This window comes from Gigantopelta aegis, chromosome 3 (assembly GCF_016097555.1).
Source record: "Gigantopelta aegis isolate Gae_Host chromosome 3, Gae_host_genome, whole genome shotgun sequence".
NCBI lineage: Eukaryota > Metazoa > Mollusca > Gastropoda > Neomphalida > Peltospiridae > Gigantopelta > Gigantopelta aegis.
This window is the reverse complement of record NC_054701.1, coordinates 67,550,844-67,571,765: the sequence shown is the minus strand read 5'-3', so window position 1 is coordinate 67,571,765 and position 20,922 is coordinate 67,550,844. Positions and strand designations below refer to the sequence as shown.

At 41.8% G+C, this 20,922-nt stretch overlaps 1 protein-coding gene across 1 annotated transcript in view; it reads left to right on the top strand.

Annotated features, from left to right (window-relative positions):
• Positions 1-19,547, top strand: part of LOC121368795 (sortilin-related receptor-like) — a 117,485-nt gene extending 97,938 nt beyond the window's left edge. Inside the window, exons 10-14 of the mRNA XM_041493543.1 lie at positions 12,586-12,708; positions 13,618-13,740; positions 14,353-14,475; positions 18,262-18,381; positions 19,387-19,547. Of these exons, the coding sequence (XP_041349477.1) occupies positions 12,586-12,708; positions 13,618-13,740; positions 14,353-14,475; positions 18,262-18,381; positions 19,387-19,532 (635 nt within the window). The 3' untranslated portion in view covers positions 19,533-19,547. The remainder of the gene's footprint in view (positions 1-12,585; positions 12,709-13,617; positions 13,741-14,352; positions 14,476-18,261; positions 18,382-19,386) is intronic.
• The last annotated feature ends 1,375 nt before the right edge of the window (positions 19,548-20,922 follow it).

Below are 20,922 nucleotides of genomic sequence, written 5' to 3'. Positions count from 1 at the left end.
GTATAATGTGCACTGTTTTTCTTGAATATAGCATCTCTTAAATCACACACGCACGCACGCACACACACAAATAATATTTTACCGAAGGAATTTCAAAATTGATGTAATTTGCATATTTTGTTTAACATTCTGAAAACAATTGTAATTTTGAAATAGTAGCATTGTATATTGTCCGTATGCATCAAGTAAGGATTGTCTGTTATTTCTTTTACGTACATCGAGGTATGAACAACAAAAAATAATTAACATACTGTGTGAATCGGCGAAGCCGTTCTCACATACGTTTGCGGATGATTGTTTTTCATACCCATATGAACGTAAAACATATAACAGACAATACTTATAATAAAATTTGAAACATATTTACTAATAATAATATTTAAAGTTCATATTTTATTTTGAATTATATATATATTTTTTAAAAACAATAACGCTCAGTAAGACGAATTGCCAATATATATTGACGTCATCGGGTATGACGTTCCCCGACGACGTAAATTTTACATTCATCGAGAAATTAACAAACTCCTGTTGCTACGGCTGGACCAATGGGATGACGTTATATTGTAGTGGATGTAACAAAAATTTAATTATTCAAAACTAAAACATGATAAAATTTATTTTTGAAAGAAAAAAGAAAAAAAAAGAAGAAACAAATAATCTGGAGCTCCACGCGGTAAGACGTGTTTGTTTCGCGTGTGCACACTGCACGTGCTTTCGTGTGCTCGACTTGGGGGTCCTTCATTTCGTTGTTTTTGTCAGCGAAATGAAGTTTTGTACTGGGATGTATGCGGCCATTGGAACTGATTGAACGCTGGAACGCTTCTCGTTTCGACAGCCTGCACCACCAGCTTGGATTCTTTTTTAGCGAGATTCCTTGCCTCCACGTCATTTCTCCGTCTGACTGTCTACTTGGTTTTTTTTGTGACTCGTATGACGGCCATTCTGCAGAACGCCACGGTTGTTCGCGTTTAGTCTCTACATGTCCGAGCCTGTCCTAGCAGCACTGGAAGATTGACCGCCCCACTCTAAGAAGAAATAGGAAGCGGGGTCGGCCCCTACTACTCTTTTTCTAGACTTTACCTTGCTTTAAAGTGATACCATCTCGTATCCTCCGGAGTCGAGCCTGTCCGCACCACTATACCAAACCATGACGACTGGACTATACCCTAGTCTGATACTCTCTCTCGTTCAGACGGATCCGGCTTCTCAAGATCTGTATTTCAGCACAGCACTACACCTTCAACGTCTATCGACTGTCAATCTAGGGGTTTTCTTGATGGGATGCAACCCATCTCGTCCCTTTAAGCTGTGCACCCAAACGGCCTTAACGAGGCCACTCGCGTGGACATATCGATCGGACTTTAAACTTTTAGATCTGCGTTCAAAATTTTATGTCGAAATTACTTCTTTATTTTTAAATATTTTTGAATAGTCCGATCCTCTCTTCTTTCTCTTATTTAATTTTGGACTGTCCTAAAATGCTCCAAATTATATAAATATTCGGCCGAGCAGTCAATTCTTTTTATTTTTGGCTTGTAACCTTTTTATTTTTTTTATTTATTCTATTAACTTTTTTTACTAATTGCTATTTTAAAAATTCTGCCCATTTTCACCCCCCCCCCCCCCCCCCCCTCCATCCCGAGTCAGGCCACCGATCTTATCGGAGGTCGGACTCGGGATCGGCGTGTTCGAAACCCTAGTGGTATATGGGCAAGTTAAACTAGTTATCATCATTTATTACAGGGACTGCTTTTGTGAGATGTTTCTGACTAACAGAGCCTTTTGATCACTAAAAATACATTTTATTCTCAGTTTCTGTAATTTCAGTGTGCTTCTGGTCGTGCTAATTTGTGTAGTAGCTAAAGCGTAATTTTACTTCTGTAATATATATGCTTTCAGGGCCGTAGCTAGGATTTTTTGTTTGGGGGTGGGGGGGGGGAGGCAACTGAGTAGTTAATAGTCTAAAACTTCTTAAACAGTTAAGAAGAGAATTTTCTTTAAGTTTCTATCATGCTCCCCCTCCCCCCCCCCCCCCCCCCCCCCCCCCCACAGCTACGGCCCTGGCTTTGTCGGTCAGAAACGTGTTACAATGGTATCAATGTCGACGGATATTTGAGAAAGCGAGACTGTAAAAACTCTCTAGATCCACATCCACTTTTTGTTCATTCCGAAACAGCAGCAAGACAATCTGATTGAAATCAGCTATACCGGTAATAGTTACAGACCAGTAGAGCTGATTTTAATCCGATTGGCAGATCAGGGTTTTACATTCAGAACAAGCTGTCGTAGCGCATGCCTGTCATGGGCGAAGGACAGGAATCAGATTGGCAGGAAGGGGTCGTGTGTGTGTGTGTGTGTGTCTACATATATACATATATATATATATATATGTAGACACACACACACACACACACACACACACACACACTTTCTAATATACAGGGCATCGAATACCACGGCTTTTGATGCACCAGCCAAGACACTGGTTGTAACGGAATAGAGGGGGAAACATGGACTCGTCCACTGGGTGCGACGAGTTCTATGATCTAATTGGTGATTGCTCCTCGAGCGCCACCTCTAATTTAGGTCCTACCACTACGTTTAACACATGCAAATTGCTCACTGAATAAATACCACGGTTTCCAATACTAAACTCCTAATCGTTGTGATAAATACAGTACTGCAGTATATGACTTGGGACTGTTTCAAAATGCCACGGGCTAGTACGGTAAATTATGCATACGTGTGCTTGATCGTCGTCTGCACGGCTCAGCGAATTTACGGACTATGTAAGTATGTGTTTTCTAATTATCCACAGGGTATAACATATCATATTACCTATTATAATAATTTAAAAACACCATTGGCATATAACAGTCCAGTGTCTTACCCACCCCCTAAGTGGGAAAAAGTGCCACTCTCTGAAAGAGAGAAATTCGTTTATTCAGAACAGTGATACTATATTTAGTAACGTTCCGAAATGACGCAGAACAATTGAAACCTAAATGCATCTCTTCTACATGAATGTGAATATATTGAACTATATTAAGTTTCAAATTATTGTTTATAACCGTCACTAAAGTCCAAAAGTAATCTATTTGTGAAAAATAATAACTATTGCAGTAATATCTGTGTGTGTGTGTGTGTGTGTGTGTGTGTGTGTGTGTGTGTGTGTGTGTGTATGGATATATATATACAGTAGAATCTCGTTATGTCGAATTTGAAAGGGTCGAATACACCGCAACACTCGAACCAAGAACGAAGTTCCGAGTTACACCTACACATTGTTGACCGAATGGCTGGGTCAAAGTACCCAATGCCTGAACACTTTCTCGAGCCACACAATGAATGTATGAAAGGATGTATGGTGTCGTGGCTAGTCTGTAATACATTTCTTATATAAAAGATATTTTGCAGTTGTTAATTAAGTGCATGCCATTTTGTGGAAGCAGGTTTCATCTCGAACACTCTAGGCCCTTCCTCTCATTTCCTGATTCCTGGTTCCAATGACTATAAAAAAGAGTGGCAGGTTTCTCAAATCTTCACGTCAATCTTCAGCAATATCTGTTTCTACAAACCAGCTGATGACAGCACGAATACATTAAAGAGGTTTCAAATTGGTGTATGTGTTTTAACACACACACACACACACCTGCCCCTGTCCCCCACCCTAGACCCGCCTCTAGGATGTAGTCCAGTGATAAAAAAAGAGAAAGTTTGTTTTGTTTAACGATACCACTAGAGTACATTGATTTATTGATCATCGGCTATTGGATGTCAAACATAATATGGTTATTTTTGACAGTCATAGAGAGGAAACCCGCTACATTTTTTTCATTAGTAGCAATTTTATATGCACCATCCATACGGCCTTTGATACACCAGTCGTGGTGCACTGGCTTGAACGAGAAATAATCCAATGGGCCCACCGACGGGGATCGATCCTAGACTGACCGCGCATCAGGCGAGCGCTTTAACACTGGGCTACGTTCCAGACAGTGCACCACGACTGGCATATCAAAGTCCGTGGTATGTGCTATCGTGTCTGTGGGATGGTGCTTATAAAATAGAAGCCGCCGGGGATGTTATACAAATCGCCCGGAATCCGTGAGGGGGCCGTGAGGCTATCGTAGGGTGGCCGTGAAGGGCCCGTGAAAATCCCACGGCGCCCGGCGGATTTTTTTTCAATAATTTTCGTCAAAATCTTCAGGCGGCCGCCAGATCGCCGTTCGGTTTCCGGCAGGCCGCGTGGCGGGGCCCTAGCCACGTGTCTACGGGATTGCCACGACCTAAAATCGCGCTTGGAAAATCGCAGATTTGGGAGTCATTTTTTCACGCCCGCGGGGTTCGGGCGACCCCTAAAAATCGCAGTAGAGCCCGTAGAAATCTGGCAGCGTCCGGCCGGACTCCTCGCGAAAATGCCCTATTTGGCCTGTATTAGGAGTTGCGCGGACACAGCGACCGATATGTGAGGGCCGCTTTAAGGACAGCGATCGATCGCGATCACATGCTGGACTGGTACTTGTGCTTGATGTCGATGCCAGTCAAATTGTTTGCGAGCGCTCGGCATTCTGAACACGCATCAAGTTTATAAGACTTAATTTTATCGTTCGTTGATGCAGGTGTGTGGGCTCTTGGGCTAAAGCGTCCACAGCGTACATGTTATTAAGTCAATAGCCTAGTATAGTGAGTTCAAATGACTCACCTGAACTCACAAATAATACAAATTGCATTGTTCACAACATTTCATTTCAACTTACTTTCGTGCTTATATCCAATTAAGGTTCAAGCACGCTGTCCTGGGCACACACTTCAGCTGTCTGTCTAGGACAATGGGTTAGATGTTAATTGTTAGTGGTTAGTGAGAGAGAAGAGAGAGGGTGTAGTAGTCTTACACCTACCCATTGAGTCTTTAAAACTCGCTCTGGGTGGGAGCCGGTGCCGGGCTGCGAACCATGTACCTACCAGCCTTATGTTCGATGGCTTTACCACGACACTATCGAGGCCGGTGTTGTTCACACCGTTAGATTCTTGAAACATAATCTACAGTTAGAACAATAGTTTGACGGCTCTTGAATAATAAACATAATTTGAAAATGTTGACACCTAGTCTTCAAAAGAAAAAACGAAGAAACAACACGATTCACTTTTTAGTTAGAAACAAGGGATCGTTTTAGTCATGTCTATTGGAAAGTGGCTTTAAATATTATAGCCACTTTCCAACAGTCATGACAGCACATACCACGGCCTTTGATATTCCATCCGTTGGTAATTGATAAATATCAGAGCCGGTTTATCCTAATAGCACATGTAGCACGTGCTTACAGGACACGCGCTTTAGGGGGACCCGCGGTGATGTGTACATTTATTTTCCCCAGGTTATTTTCCCCCTTCTCCCCAAGGGGTTTGCAAAATATATATCCTGGGAAGGGGGAGGCGCTGTTATTTGTGCTACAGGCCCCGCAGATCCTTAAACCGGCTCTGATTCAGATGGGGAAACACACAGTGGGTCCGTAGAAGGGATTCGATTCCATGACCCAAGCTTCACAGGCGCGCGTTCTATTGACTGCACTAGGTCCCGCCCGCTTTCATACACAATAATTATGACAGGATAGTGACATACAGCCAAGCCTCAGGCAATTGAAAGCCAAATGCGGATCCGGGTTTAAGAATAATAATTAAAAAATCCAGGTCAAGGATGGAATTTCGCCTATCCATAGAACAATATTATGAACAATACCGATAGTTATATAACACACGGGTGGAAGAGGAGCGGGGTATAACAAAAGCGGTGGTGTGTGAAAGAAAGAAATGTTTTATTTAACGACGCACTCAACACATTTTATTTACGGTTATATGGCGTCAGACATATGGTTAAGGACCACAGATTTTGAGAGGAAAAGAAAGAAGTGTTTTATTTAATGACGCACTCAACACATTTTATTTACGGTTATATGGCGTCAGACCATACAGATTTGTTTAGAGGAAACCCGCTGTCGCCACATAGGCTACTCTTTTACGACAGGCAGCAAGGGATCTTTTATTTGCGCTTCCCACAGGCAGGATAGCACAAACCATGGCCTTTGTTGAACCAGATATGGATCACTGGTCGGTGCAAGTGGTTTACACCTACCCATTGAGCCTTGCGGAGCACTCACTCAGGGTTTGGAGTCGGTATCTCGATTAAAAATTCCATGCCTCGACTGGGATCCGAACCCAGTACCTACCAGCCTGTAGACCGATGGCCTGCCACGACGCCACCGAGGCCGGTGATTTTGAGAGGAAACCCGCTGTCGCCACTACATGGGCTACTCTTCCGATTAGCAGCAAGGGATCTTTTATTTGCGCTTCCCACAGGCAGGATATCACAAACCATGGCCTTTGTTGAACCAGTTATGGATCACTGGTCGGTGCAAGTGGTTTACACCTACCCATTGAGCCTTGCGGAGCACTCACTCAGGGTTTGGAGTCGGTATCTGGATTAAAAATCCCATGCCTCGACTGGGATCCGAACCCAGTACCTACCAGCCTGTAGACCGATGGCCTGCCACGACGCCACTGAGGCCGGTCCGATGTAGGAAAGCTGCTACTAATGAAGACAAATGCAGCGGGTTTTCTATGAAGACTGTGTCAAATATACCAAATATCTGACATACAACAGCCGATGATTAATCGGTCAATGTGCTCTCGTGGTGTCGTTGAATAAATATTAACGTCATAACGCGTGTTATCGCTGTCAACGGTTATAATCAACTGTTGTGTGTGTGTGTGTGTGTGTGTGTGTGTGTGTGTGTGCTTGTGTGTGCCTCTCTCTCTCTCTCTCTCTCTCTCTCTCTCTCTCTCTCTCTCTCTCTCTCTCTCTCTCTCTCTCTCTATAAATATATATATAACGGGTTGGAGAAGAAGGGTTAGTAAGTAGACGTCGGCGCCAGGTCGGGGCTATTTGGTTGTTCAACCCTGTGTCGTAGTTCTGTTTATGAAGCTGTTGTCATTGCCGAAGGCGGCGCCAAAACAGGTTTTCTCCGGCGGTCTAGCCACAGACTGTTTTACCACCGGTTTCGACCACCATCTAATCCACCCCCCCCCCCCCCCCCACACACACACACTCACACTATGTGCCAATAAACATAATTATATCAACGGTACCACACTCTATACCCACAATGCACCACAATGTGTGCCAATAAACATAATTATATCAAAGGTACCACACTCTATACCCACAATGCACCACACCGTGTGCCAATAAACATACTTATATCAACAGTACCACACTCTGTACCCACAATGCACCACAATGTGTGCCAATAAACATAATTATATCAACGGTACCACACTCTGTACCCACAATACACCACAATGTGTGCCAATAAACATAATTATATCAACGGTACCACACTCTATACCCCCAATGCACCACACCGTGTGCCAATAAACATAATTATATCAAAGGTACCACACTCTATACCCACACTGTTTGCCAATAAACATAATTATATCAACGGTACCACACTGTGTACTCATAATACATCACACTGTGTGTCCAGTGACGGATCCAGAAAATCCAGTGAGCAGTGACATGAGGTGGAATGCCAAGGGAACTTTGGGGGAGGTTTGTAGGGGGATCGTAAAAAAATGAAAATTAATATATAATAAAATTATAACTATCATAAAATTTAGGGGGGGGGGGGGGGCGGGCCACAGGTGTCCCCAACTAACTAGCGCTATTACCGTTACAACACTGTGTAACCATAGTGCGCTATAATAAAAACAATTTTACCAAACCATGTAACTTAGCTGCAGCGTGAAACACCCGTATTCTAATATAATAGCTATATTACGTAATACTCCACACGTGTTTAGTAATTTCAAAAGCATAATGCTAACCCTAAATATTAAAAAGAATTGGACTCTTAATGCTCTGTAAGTACTTCCGCATTACTGCGGTATTTTTTCTGTTGTATGCCTAATGAACTCCATCTGGCCCGAGGTGTGACAGCTGATCCTTCCAGAATCGTCCATGGTGCTAGGACGGTATTTCTCTGTTGTCCACTTCTTGCACTCGTGAATTAAGACAGTTGTTGACCTCACAGTCCTTCTCGTTATATCTGGCTGACGACGCCCATATCTGGCGGCGCAACAGTTGTCCGATTACCACTTGCCCAATCCCTACTCCGCCTCGGAGAAAGATTGCAAACGACAGATGCAATACAATACAACACAATAACTTTATTTCCCTGTTCATATATGAATATTAAAAACATAGTCTAGTTAAGCAGAAAAAAATAAAGTACATAAAACATCAATCGCTAACAACTAAAAACTGAACTAAAACTGTATCTAATAAAGTACATGTAGTGTAACAGATTCTATTGTCTTTTGTCTGATCTTCGATACTCAATAAATTCAAATAAATATTAAGTGGCAGGGGGTCTGGTTAGCAGAGTAGTTCTTGTTGTGTCCAAATCTGAGCAGAGTTGTGCGACTGTAATGAGTTGATAATATAGTAACATTTTTCGTATTTATTTAGTGTTTGAAATATTGGGAATGCTTGTGCGAGTATCATAAAATATTTTCTTCTGTTCGTTTCTAGCTGTTTACAGTCAACGAGAAAATGTGTCTCGTCTTTGCAAAGTTTGCAGAGTCGGTCTTTTCTGAGAATATTGCGGTACCTGCCTCTTTCAATTTCGAGGCGGTGTGCACATATTTAGTTTGGTTAAATGTCTCATTAGATATAAGGCAAGTTGATATGGTCGTACTATGTGTTTATAATATAACAGTTTTTCAGAGTATTTTAATTTTTGTTTAAAGTATTGCCTGTAGTTGTGTTGTAGTTTTTCAGTTACTAGTTTGTTGCGTGTTTTCTTGTTCTTTGGTGTAGTGCTAATAGCTGTTATATCGATGCAGTTTTCCTTAACCATGTTTGCTGTGTAGTTGTGAAAGCTGTTTTTGTTATTGTTGTCAAGTAACTTGCTGTATTGAGCTCCATCAAGTAGAAGTGTGCGTTCTTGAGGTATATTTTGTAAGTGTGCCCAGCAGTTTATAATTTTCTGATTGATTTCATTTATTAGTGTGTATCTACCTAGCTCACTTTTACATGCACTATTGGTTGTGTTTCTTCCTACCTGTAAGTTGAATGTGCCAAATTTTATACACACTTTTTCGAATGGTTCTGATTCTAAAATGTCTAGTAGTTTATTAGGGTCATGTGTTTTCATCTTATTAGCAAGTATGTGCAGACCGCTGACACCGACAGAGTTTTAACGCATAAGTCGTTACCTCCGATCTGTAGAAAGGCGATATCTGGTGCCGAGGTGAAACGGGTTAAATCTGCGTCGCAAGCCAGCCTGGGAAGTGTCAGAGGGCCCTTCCCCGCACTATCACCTCGAAACATTCACTGTGTAAACGCAAATTATGATCCTCTTCATAATTATCGAGGTGAAATTGCAGCCTTTTAATAAAAAAAATGAAAAGAAGCATTTCTTTTGTATAGAATTGACCAGAATGTTACAATGCGACACAACACTCAATATATAATGATATCATACCTTTAACTGTATTGTAATATATATATTGTAATATCTATATTTATTATATAACATTTAATATAATATATTTATTATATAACATTTAATGAAATATCTTAAAATATCAGTGAAATAAAAGTGTTATCAGTCACTCAGTGACGATAACACATTTTAGAGTGAATTTTTCACTATTTCACTCTAAAATGCGTTATCGTCACTGTAGAAAGTGTTATCGTCACTGTAAGAAAGCCGGAACTATTTTGCTGCTGGCAGTTTAAAAATAAAGGTACATTGACAAAAGTTATATAATAAATAGAAAATTTCATGGTTTTTTTTGTTACATATGATTTATATCTCATCTTGTGAAGCTTGCAATCATATCACACTCATCGCACAAGTGCGACTCGTGAGATATGATTGCAAATTTCACTCGATGAGATATAAATCATATCGCACAAAAAAACCAACATGAAATATCATATATATATATATATTTGTTCTTTGTAATATAAATTACAGCAGGATGTGGGGCCGGGTCGACCATGTGTCGCGGCGTCCGTAAGTGTGTCTCGGATCAACAGAGATGTGACGGAGTGAACAACTGCGGGGATTGGTCGGACGAGGACACGTGTCCCGGGTGTAAGTTTACTTGTTTATAATTAATGTATCTTCATTTACAGTAAGGTTTGTTTTATTTAACGACGCCACTAGAGCACATTGATTTTTTTTATCTTATCATCGGCTATTGGACGTCAAACATATGGTCATTCTGACACTGTTTTTTTAGACAGGCAGCAAGGGTATCTTTTATTTGCGCTTCCCACAGACAGGATAGCACAAACCATGGCCTTTGTTGAACCAGTTATGGATCACTGGTCGGTGCAAGTGGTTTACACCTACCCATTGAGCCTTGCGGAGCACTCACTCAGGGTTTGGAGTCGGTATCTGGATTAAAAATCCCATGCCTCGACTGGGATCCGAACCCAGTACCTACCAGCCTGTAGACCGATGGCCTAACCACGACGCCACCGAGGCCGGTCCTTCATTTACAGAGTAACAAACGTGTGCCGTGAGTATCAATGAATGTATGTATATGTTAATGCATGTATGTATGTATGTATGTATGTATGTTTTGATGTATGAACATCTATGTATTGTATGTATGTCGAGGTTGACTGTTACATACATAGATATTAACGCACTGGCGCAGGGGATAATTAAATCCTTTTTGGCCTCATTGTCTCATGCTGTTGCTGGGACTCGAACCTAAGGCACCGAATCGCCCGGAATTTGCAGACTTGCCACGATACCTTTTGAGATATTGAGGCACACATAAATAGGATGTTCTTTAACTTAACTATATGCATGTATGTATGTATTGATGTATGTATGTATTAAAGTATATATGTATGTATGTATGTATGTATGCGAGGTGCGTGCTCGTGCCGCTGCACGCGCGCACGCATACACGCACGCACGTATGTTTCTGTGTTCGTGTAGAACTATGGTTTCTACGAAATGGAGGTCATATAGGTCTGAGGTCCGTAGGAAGCCAGACTTAGCGTCCCCAGTAATTAGATATAATTATGGCCAGAGTCAATTTGGCAAACAATTTCTCATTTGTAATTCAGGTCCATTCACTATTCAAAGCAAATTTAGACACTTATTGCAATTACCTCTAATCATGAAAATTGTGTGACCAGTTACATATAATTAATATTTAAATGTACTTGACACGGACACACTTTTTTCTATAAACCAGCTATTGAATTTATATTATTTATATAATGCCATACGTAGTATAAAATAAATAGTATTGCAGTAATAAAAAGTAGAAAACTGGTACGTTTAAACGAAAAAGAGTCTTTTTAGAGACTTTTTAGCCGTATTCATCGCATAAAGCTGTCTACACATATAGGCTACCCTGATACAGATACGGTCAAAGTGGCTGACTATTGTTTTCAGTGGAGGTGTTTACATACGTCCGGATATGGATACGGCATCCGGATACGGACAGGTTGCTCTGGTCTGGCCTTAGGGCTTAACGTGCACATTCAGAGCAAGCTGTTGTAGTGCATGACTGCCATGGGCACAGGTGTCGACTTACGTCGGCTCCTTCGTCCAGGACAGAAAAGGGGTTGGGGAGGGGGGGAGAAGGGACCAGCAGCCTGACCAGTGTCGGTAGCGGGCGGAGGCATTTGTGGTGCTTTATTTAAGGAAATGTTTTATTTAACGACGCACTCAGCACATTTTATTTACGGTTATATGGCGTCGGACATATGGTTAAGGATCACACATATATTGAGAGAGGAAATCCGCTGTCGCCACTTCATGGGCAGCAAGGGATCTTTTATATGCACCATCCCACAGACAGGATAACACATACTACGGCCTTTGATATACCAGTTGTGGTGTACTGGCCGAAGCGAGAAATAGCCCAATGGGCCCACCGACGACGGGGATTGATCCCAGACCGACCACGCATCAAGCGAACGCTTTACCACTGGGCTACGTCCCGCTTACTGTAGGATTAAGTCCAAAATATAAAAAATTGCGCAGTTACGGACACGGTTATTTCGATCGCTCCATATAGCGATTGAAATCGGATCCCCACGCCAAACTAGAAGTTTAAAAAATAGCTTCCCATGCTAGTTTTGTTTGGAAAAAACCCATATTGCCTTACGTGTATTGGATTTATGATTGTACATAATAATGTGAAATCTATGTCCCTTGAACTTAGGAAATACGAAAATTTGTTTTTCGCAATTGCTTGAGATGTGTATAGCTTTATCATTTACTGTTATAGGTAAAGTTTGACTTTCATGTCCATTTAACAATTTTTTGTCACAGTTATGACCCTTATATTTATGATATACGAACTTTGTTTTAGGTCTGGTAGGCGACATGCATGGTCTTAGCAGTACCCTCAAAATGTTTATTTTGTGTTATGTGTTTGTTTTGTTTAACGACACGACTAGAGAACATTGCTTTATTAATCATCGGCTATTGGATGTCAGATATATTTTGTAATATTTAACTCTGCTTTATTTTGTAGTCACATGTCCCGGGAACCAGTTTCACTGCACAGACGGTCCCTGCATCCATGGTAGTTGGAGGTGTGACGGGATAATCGACTGCGGTGACTGGTCTGACGAGAGCGGCTGTTATTCTGACACAAGTAGGTTGTTGTCTTGGTGTCGCTCTGTCTTCGAAGGAGGAAGGAAGGAAATGTTTGATTTAAAGACGCACTCAACATATTTTATTTACGGTTATATGGCGTCGGACATATGGTTAAGGATCACACAGATATTGAGAGAGGAAATCCGCTGTCGCCACTTCATGGGCAGCAAGGGATCTTTTATATGCACCATCCCACAGACAGGATAACACATACTACGGCCTTTGATATACCAGATGTGGTGTACTGGCCGTAGCGAGAAATAGCCCAGTGGGCCCACCGACGGGGATTGATTCCAGACCGACCACGCATCAAGCAAACACTTTACCACTGGGCTACGTCCCGCTTACTGTAGGATTAAGTCCAAAATATAAAAAATTGTGCAGTTACGGACACGGTTATTTCGATCGCTCCATATAGCGATTGAAATCGGATCCCCACGCCAAACTAGAAGTTTAAAAAATAGCTTCCCATGCTAGTTTTGTTTGGAAAAAACCCATATTGCCTTACGTGTATTGGATTTATGATTGTACATAATAATGTGAAATCTATGTCCCTGGAACTTAGGAAATACGAAAATTTGTTTTCCGGATTTTGTTTTTCGCAATTGCTTGAGATATTGATCTGACATGTTTATAGCTTTATCATTTACTGTTATAGATAAAGTTTGACTTTCATGTCCATTTAACAATGTTTTGTCACAGTTATGACCCTTAAATTTATGATATACGAACTTTGTTTTAGGTCTGGTAGGGGACATGTATTGTCTTAGCAGTACCCTCAAAATGTTTGTTTTGTGTTATGTGTTTGTTTTGTTTAACGACACGACTAGAGAACATTGCTTTATTAATCATCGGCTATTGGATGTCAGATATATTTTGTAATATTTAACTCTGCTTTATTTTGTAGTCACATGTCCCGGGAACCAGTTTCACTGCACAGACGGTCCCTGCATCGATGGTACTTGGAGATGTGACGGGTCTGACGACTGCGATGACGGGTCTGACGAGAGCGGCTGTTCTTCTGACACAAGTAGGTTGTTGTCTTGGTGTCGCTCTGTCTTCGAAGGAGGAAGGAAGGAAATGTTTTATTTAAAGACGCACTCAACACATTTTATTTACGGTTATATGGCGTCAGACATATGGTTAAGGACCACACAAATATAGAGAGAGGAAACCTGCTGTCGCCACTTCAAGGGCTACTGTTTCCGATTAGCAGCAAGGGGTCGTTTATATGCATCACCAGACAGACAGGATTGTACATACCACGGCCTTTGTTACACCAGTTACGGAACACTGGCTGGAACGAGAAATAGCCCAATGGGGTCACCGACGGGGATCGATCCAAAATCGACAGCACACCAAGCGAGCGTTTTACCACTGGGCTACGTCTGTTCAGGTAACACACCACCATATGTCGTGTCGTTAAGTACTTGCTGTAGCACCTTAATATAGTCCGGTTTAGGAAATAGTTCCTCATAAAACAAAACACTACAATATTCTGGTATGCTTTTTAAAAATCTTTCTTTAATGATTACACGTAGGTTAACCTCTGTAGTATTTAAATAACCCATTGGCTTTATTAATCATCGGCTATTGGATGTCAGATATATTTTGTAATATTTAACTCTGCTTTATTTTGTAGTCACATGTCCCGGGAACCAGTTTCACTGCACAGACGGTCCCTGCATCGATGGTAGATGGAGGTGTGACGGGTCTGACGACTGCGGTGACGGGTCTGACGAGAGCGGATGTTCTTCTGACACAAGTAGGTTGTTGTCTTGGTGTCGCTCTGTCTTCGAAGGAGGAAGGAAGGAAATGTTTTATTTAACGACGCACTCAACACATTTTATTTACGGTTATATGGCGTCAGACATATGGTTAAGGACCACATAGATTTTGAGAGGAAACCCGCTGTCGCCACTACATGGGCTACTCTTCCGATTGGCAGCAAGGGATCTTTTATTTGCACTTCCCACAGGCAGGATAGCACAAACCATGGCCTTTGTTGAACCAGTTATGGATCACTGGTCGATGCAAGTGGTTTACACCTACCCATTGAGCCTTGCGGAGCACTCACTCAGGGTTTGGAGTCGGTATCTGGATTAAAAATGCCATGCCTCGTCTGGGATCCGAACCCAGTACCTACCAGCCTGTAGACCAATGGCCTGCCACGACGCCACCGAGGCCGGTATATTAAGAATTTAGAGTAGAATATCCAGTTCTGTTTGGTACATAAAAGGTCACCACGTCGCTATAGTTTGGCAATGCTCGCTTATTTACGTTATCTAGGTCAACTACAAACGCAAATGGCCAGCTTTGTTTTCATTCATTTAGTGGGACGTCAGGCCCAAGTTCAACCAGCGAACGTTTAGCTAACGTTCGCGAACTATTTGATTGGTTTCCGACGTGACCATTTGGTTTAACGTGACGCGCATAAACCAGTCTAGCGGACGTTAGCGACAAGCGGTTGACTGAACTTTTACCTGTTGAACTGGGACTTTACGTGATATGCGCAGGCACTGAACTTCTCACGTGATTTTGAACAAATTTAACTGTCTTGATTGAGGGGTCCAACACATATTTATTTCCATAGGTGTATCACTTGTCCAGGGGTAGGTGGGGGATTTGCCTTGATATTTTGACAGTGACCAGCGATTGGTATACGCGTTACATGTAGGGGGGTGTCAACAATTACGCAACTCACTAGGGGACGAGGAAGATGGCGGTGTTTTCGATTTACGTAACATTTATCAAGACTATATGTTATTTCCATTCATTACTTAGACCTAGAAAGGTGGTTTTTAGAAATGCGCGGCCGTTCTAGGAACGATCCCCATCGGCGGGCTTTTTCCACCCAGTGCGCCATGACTGGTATATAAAAGGTCATGATATGTGATATCCTATGTGGGATGGTGCACATAAATGATCCCTTTCTAATCCAAATTAGCGGGTTTCGAAAACGCGTATGTAGAGATTTTAATGTGTGTGTGTTGTATGGGGTCATGCTCCTCCAGAAAATAGATTTCATGTTTTGTTTAGCTTGGGTACATAAGGGTTTCGACCCCCAATACCCTACCCCTGCACATGCACCCGTTTCTCTATCTGAGATTATATGTCAAAATTAACAAATGTTTGACATCCAATAGCCGATGATTAATAAATCAATATCAAACAACACAAACTAACTTTCCCCACTTTAAATACGAAAAATATTTATTTGAATTTGTCTATTTTAACTCTCGTAAAATGAAGAAGTGTCTACTTTAGTGTATTTTAGCACAGTATATACATGATCAATATTTCATACAAACTAAAATTTGAAAGTTCTACTAACACTTTATAAAATATTAATTCTGAAATAGGAAGGTACGATTGTCGATAATACATAGTCAAGATCAAACCAGTTTTAATGACACACCCTAGTTCCCTATCCTCAACCGAACTTCTTCGTACACCGCAAGATTTCTCATTTCATTTTGTGAGACAGACGACCCCTACAATTTGAAATCAGCAAAAGCACGTGTTAACTGAAACTGACAACAGACTGTCGTGTGTGCTTTGCCAAGCAATGGCGGCACAGTCGACAAATCGAGCGTATACGTTTGACGATCTCCGTTGATAGTGAACACACGAGTTTTTAAAAGTGCATTTGAGCTTATATTTCTTATTTGTACATGGTGTTAAAATATGGTAGCCAGGTTGGGTGTGTGACGGGAAGGAGGACTGTACTGATGGCGCTGACGAACATGCCTGTCCAAGTAGGATTTCTTTACCTTATCGCTTAGAATAATCATTATTAGTCGTACCTGCGGCAGGTGGTTACAGGTGCCTCTTACCAATACAGGTACAATGCTTTTAAAAGTTTTAAAGACTTTAATACTCTAGTCCGTGGTATATGCTTTCTTGAAGCCCAAAATGTCCCTACTGCCCAAGATGTCCCGAGTGGACAATTTTAGGCCGAGTACTAATTCGGACATCTTGGGCCAAGGGATGCCATATACTTTGTTACATTTGTTTAATCGTTCAAATTGCTTTTTGTTTCACGACACCTCTAGAGAACATTAATTAGTTAATAAATATATAATCGTCTACTAGATGTCAAACAATTGGTAATTCCGACACGTAGTCTTGAGAGGAAACCTGTCACATTTTTCCATTAGCAGAAAAGGGTTTTTTATATGCACTTTCCCACAATAAGGACGGCACATAGTAAATCCTTTGATATACGAGTCGTGGACCTCTGGTTAAGGCATTTAAAAACGTGGACATTTTAAAAATACGTGTGCCCAAACGTATGTATGTATGTATAGATGTGGCAGGTAGGTGGGTAGGTACGTACGTATGTATTGGAGGATCGATGGATGGTTTAATATTTATTTTGTTTAACGACACCACTAGAACACATTGATTAATTTCTTAATCACCGGTTAGAGTTTTAGAGAGGAAACCCGCAACATTTGTCCATTAGTAGCAAAGGATTTTTTGTATGTACCACCCCACAGACTGGATAGCACATACCACGGTCTTTGATATACCACTCGTGGCGCATTGGCTGGAACGATAAATAACCCAATGTGTCCACTGACGTGGATCGATCCTAGACAGACCGCGCATCAGGCGAGCTATTTACCCCTGGACTACGTCCTGCCTCGGATGATGGGTGGATGCATGCATGTATGTATGTTTGTGTTCGTGCGTGCCTGTATGTGTATCTGGTTATGTAAATGTGTTTGTGTGTGTATATTTAGCTATGTCCTAGTTTTGGCGATAAATTAATGTTGACTACCGGCCTCGGTGGTGTCGTGGTTAAGCCATCGGACACAAGGCTGGTAGGTACTGGATTCGCAGCCCGGTACCGGCTTCCACCCAGAGCGACTCAGTGGGTAGGTGCAATACCATACACCATCTTTTTTTTCTTACTAACCACTAACAACTAACCCACTGTCATAGACAGACAGCCCAGATAGCTTAGGTGTGTGTGCCCAGGACAGCGTGCTTGAACCTTAATTGGATATAAGCCCGAAAATAAGTTGAATGAATGTTGTACGTCGTACTTATCTTACAGTCAGTGTATTTCCTTCTTCTCAGCCCACATGATGATATCCCGGTTCTTCTTTCACAAAAATATATTTTGATCACTGGTATATTTGTGATCTCTCTCTCTCTCGCTCTTCTCTCTCTCTCGATCCCCCCCCCCCCCCCCTCCCTCCCTCCCGGGTATATCAAAGACCGTGGTATGTGATATTCTGTCTGTGGGATGGTGCATATAAAAGATCCCATGGAAAAATGTTTCCTCTCTAAGACTATATGTCAAAATTACCAAATGTTTGACATTCAATAGCCGATCAATGTGCTCTAGTGGTGTCGACAAACAAGATTTCAACTTTTTTTTACAGAAATAACACAAGTGAACACAACTAAGACAATCGCAATGATTACGTAATCAGATACAGGTTTGTACAATAAGAAAAAACCCGAAGAAATCCAAGAAAGAAAAAAATTATACCTGATTGACTAATTATTAGTTTCTTCACTGTGATATAAATTACAGCAGAATGCGGGATCAGGTCGTCCATGTGTCGCTCTGTCCGTAGGTGTGTCTCAGATGATCGGAGATGTGACGGAGTGAACGACTGCGGGGATTGGTCAGACGAGGACACGTGTCCAGACTGTAAGTTTACTTGAAGCGCTGTCGGTCTGGCATCAATGACCATGGTCATAGGGCCTAACGTGTACATTCAGAGAAGCTGTTGTAGCGCACGCCTGTCAAAGGGTTGGGGTGGGTGGGTGCGAGAGGGGACCGCCTGCATTGGCAACCCTTTTGTTGTTCTGGACGAAAGAGCTGGCGTAAGTGAACACCTGCGCCCATGACAGGCGTGCGCTACAACAGCTTGATCGATAGCCCTCAGTGAATTTTTTTCACGCTTCAACCAGTGCTGGTACATGAAATGACGTGGTATGTAATGACTTTTCTGTAAAAAAAGGTCCATATAAAACATTCCCTTGCTGCTGGCAGTATTAGCCTGTCTAATGGTACCGGACCCCCCCCCCCCCCCCCCCCCCCCCCCCCCCCCACACACACACACACACCTCATGCAAGTCTCGAGATAGCCACATACATATATTAAAAACCAAATAACTGTAGTTTAAAATGACCAGAGGTGTCATTAACAAATATTGTTTTTCCCCATTGTATAGATAGCATTAAACCAAATACTTTCCGGCTGGATCAAAGTTCGAGGTGCACCAAACTTTTGATAGAGAAGTTAACTCCATAAGTCCTGTAATTGGTTATAAATGTGAGTGTGTTGGTTGTCAAAAAAAAAGAAGAAGTTTCATCTGGGCTAAAATTGTATACAATTTTATTTCATCTAGTACCACTGTGTCAAGTAGCCTTGTGCTTCGAACATGTATGGGTGCCTGTAAAAAAAACTACTCAAATTTTGTGCGAAACTAGGGGTGTTGTAAAAATATCTGGTTATACCGAAAATCAGCCATGAAAGGTATCATTTGCTTTAGATAATACTTTCAGGTAGGGGTTGTAGTACTGATATTTATGGGTCATAGTTTGGTTGATATATTGCATATAGTGTTTTTAAAAACAAACGTTAACATGGTCGCCTATGGGATTTTATTTGGTATAGTCAAAACTATACACTTCCCATTTTGTCTACAGTCAAATGTCCCAGATCCGGCTTCCGCTGTTTAAACGGACCGTGCATCCCGCCAGGTTGGGTGTGTGACGGGGAGGAGGACTGTACTGATGGCTCTGACGAACATGCCTGTCCAAGTAGGATTTCATTGCCTTATCGCTTAGAATAATCATTATTAGTCGTACCTGCGGCAGGTGGTTACAGGTGCCTCTTACCAATACAGGTACAATGCTTTTAAAAGTTTTAAAGACTTTAATACTCTAGTCCGTGGTATATGCTTTCTTGAAGCCCAAAATGTCCCTACTGCCCAAGATGTCCCAAGTGGGACAATTTTAGGCCGAGCACTAATTCGGACATCTTGGGCTTAGCTCGGCCTAAAATGTCCTTGGGCCAAGGGATGTCATATACTTTGTTACATTTGTTTAATCGTTCAAATTGCTTTTTGCTTCACGACATCTCTAGAGAACATTAATTAGTTAATAAATATATAATCGTCTATTGGATGTCAAACAATTGGTAATTGCGTCACGTAGTCTTGAGAGGAAACCTGTCACATTTTTCCATTAGCAGCAAAGGGTTTTTTATATGCACTGTCCCACAAAAAGGATGGCACATACAAAAATCCTTTGATATACCAGAAAATCCTTTGATATACCAGTCGTGGAGCTCTGGTTAAGCCATTTAAAGACATGGACACTTTAAAACTGTGCGTGCCCAAACTAATGGGATTTTCTCTCGGTTGTAATCCGTTCGTTTGAAATGGAGTACAGTGAAGGGTTGATCCTCTTGGTGAAGCTATTGAGTTTTCCTATTCCAACCAGTGATTCGTAAATGGAATATCATGGGAAATAGTATGAAATATGCTGTGTAAATATGTAGATTATTGGTATGTACATGTATGTGTGTGTGTGCGTGTATCTACTTTCTATGTATAGATGTATGCATGTATGGATGTATGTATGTATGTATAGATGTAGGCAGGTAGGTGGGTAGGTACGTACGTACGTATTGGAGGATCGATGGATGGTTTAATGTTTGTTTTGTTTAACGACACCACTAGAACACATTGATTACTTTCTTAATCACCGGTTAGAGCTTTAGAGAGGAAACCCGCAACATTTGTCCATTAGTAGCAATGCATTTTTTGTATGTACCACCCCACAGACTGGATAGCACATACCACGGTCTTTGATATACCACTCGTGGCGCATTGGCTGGAACGATACATAGCCCAATGGGTCCACCGGCGGGGATCGATCCAAGACAGACCGCGCATCAGGCGAGCTATTTACCACTGGATTACGTCCTGCCTCGGATGGATGGGTGGATGCATGTATGTATGTTTGTGTTCGTGCGTGCCTGTATGTGTATCTGGTTATGTAAATGTGTTTGTGTGTGTATATTTAGCTATGTCCTAGTTTTGGCGATAAATTAATGTTGACTACCGGCCTCGGTGATGTCGTGGTTAAGGCATCGGACATAAGGTTGGTAGGTACTGGATTCGCAGCCCGGTACCGGCTTCCACCCAGAGCGACTCAGTGGGTAGGTGTAATACCATA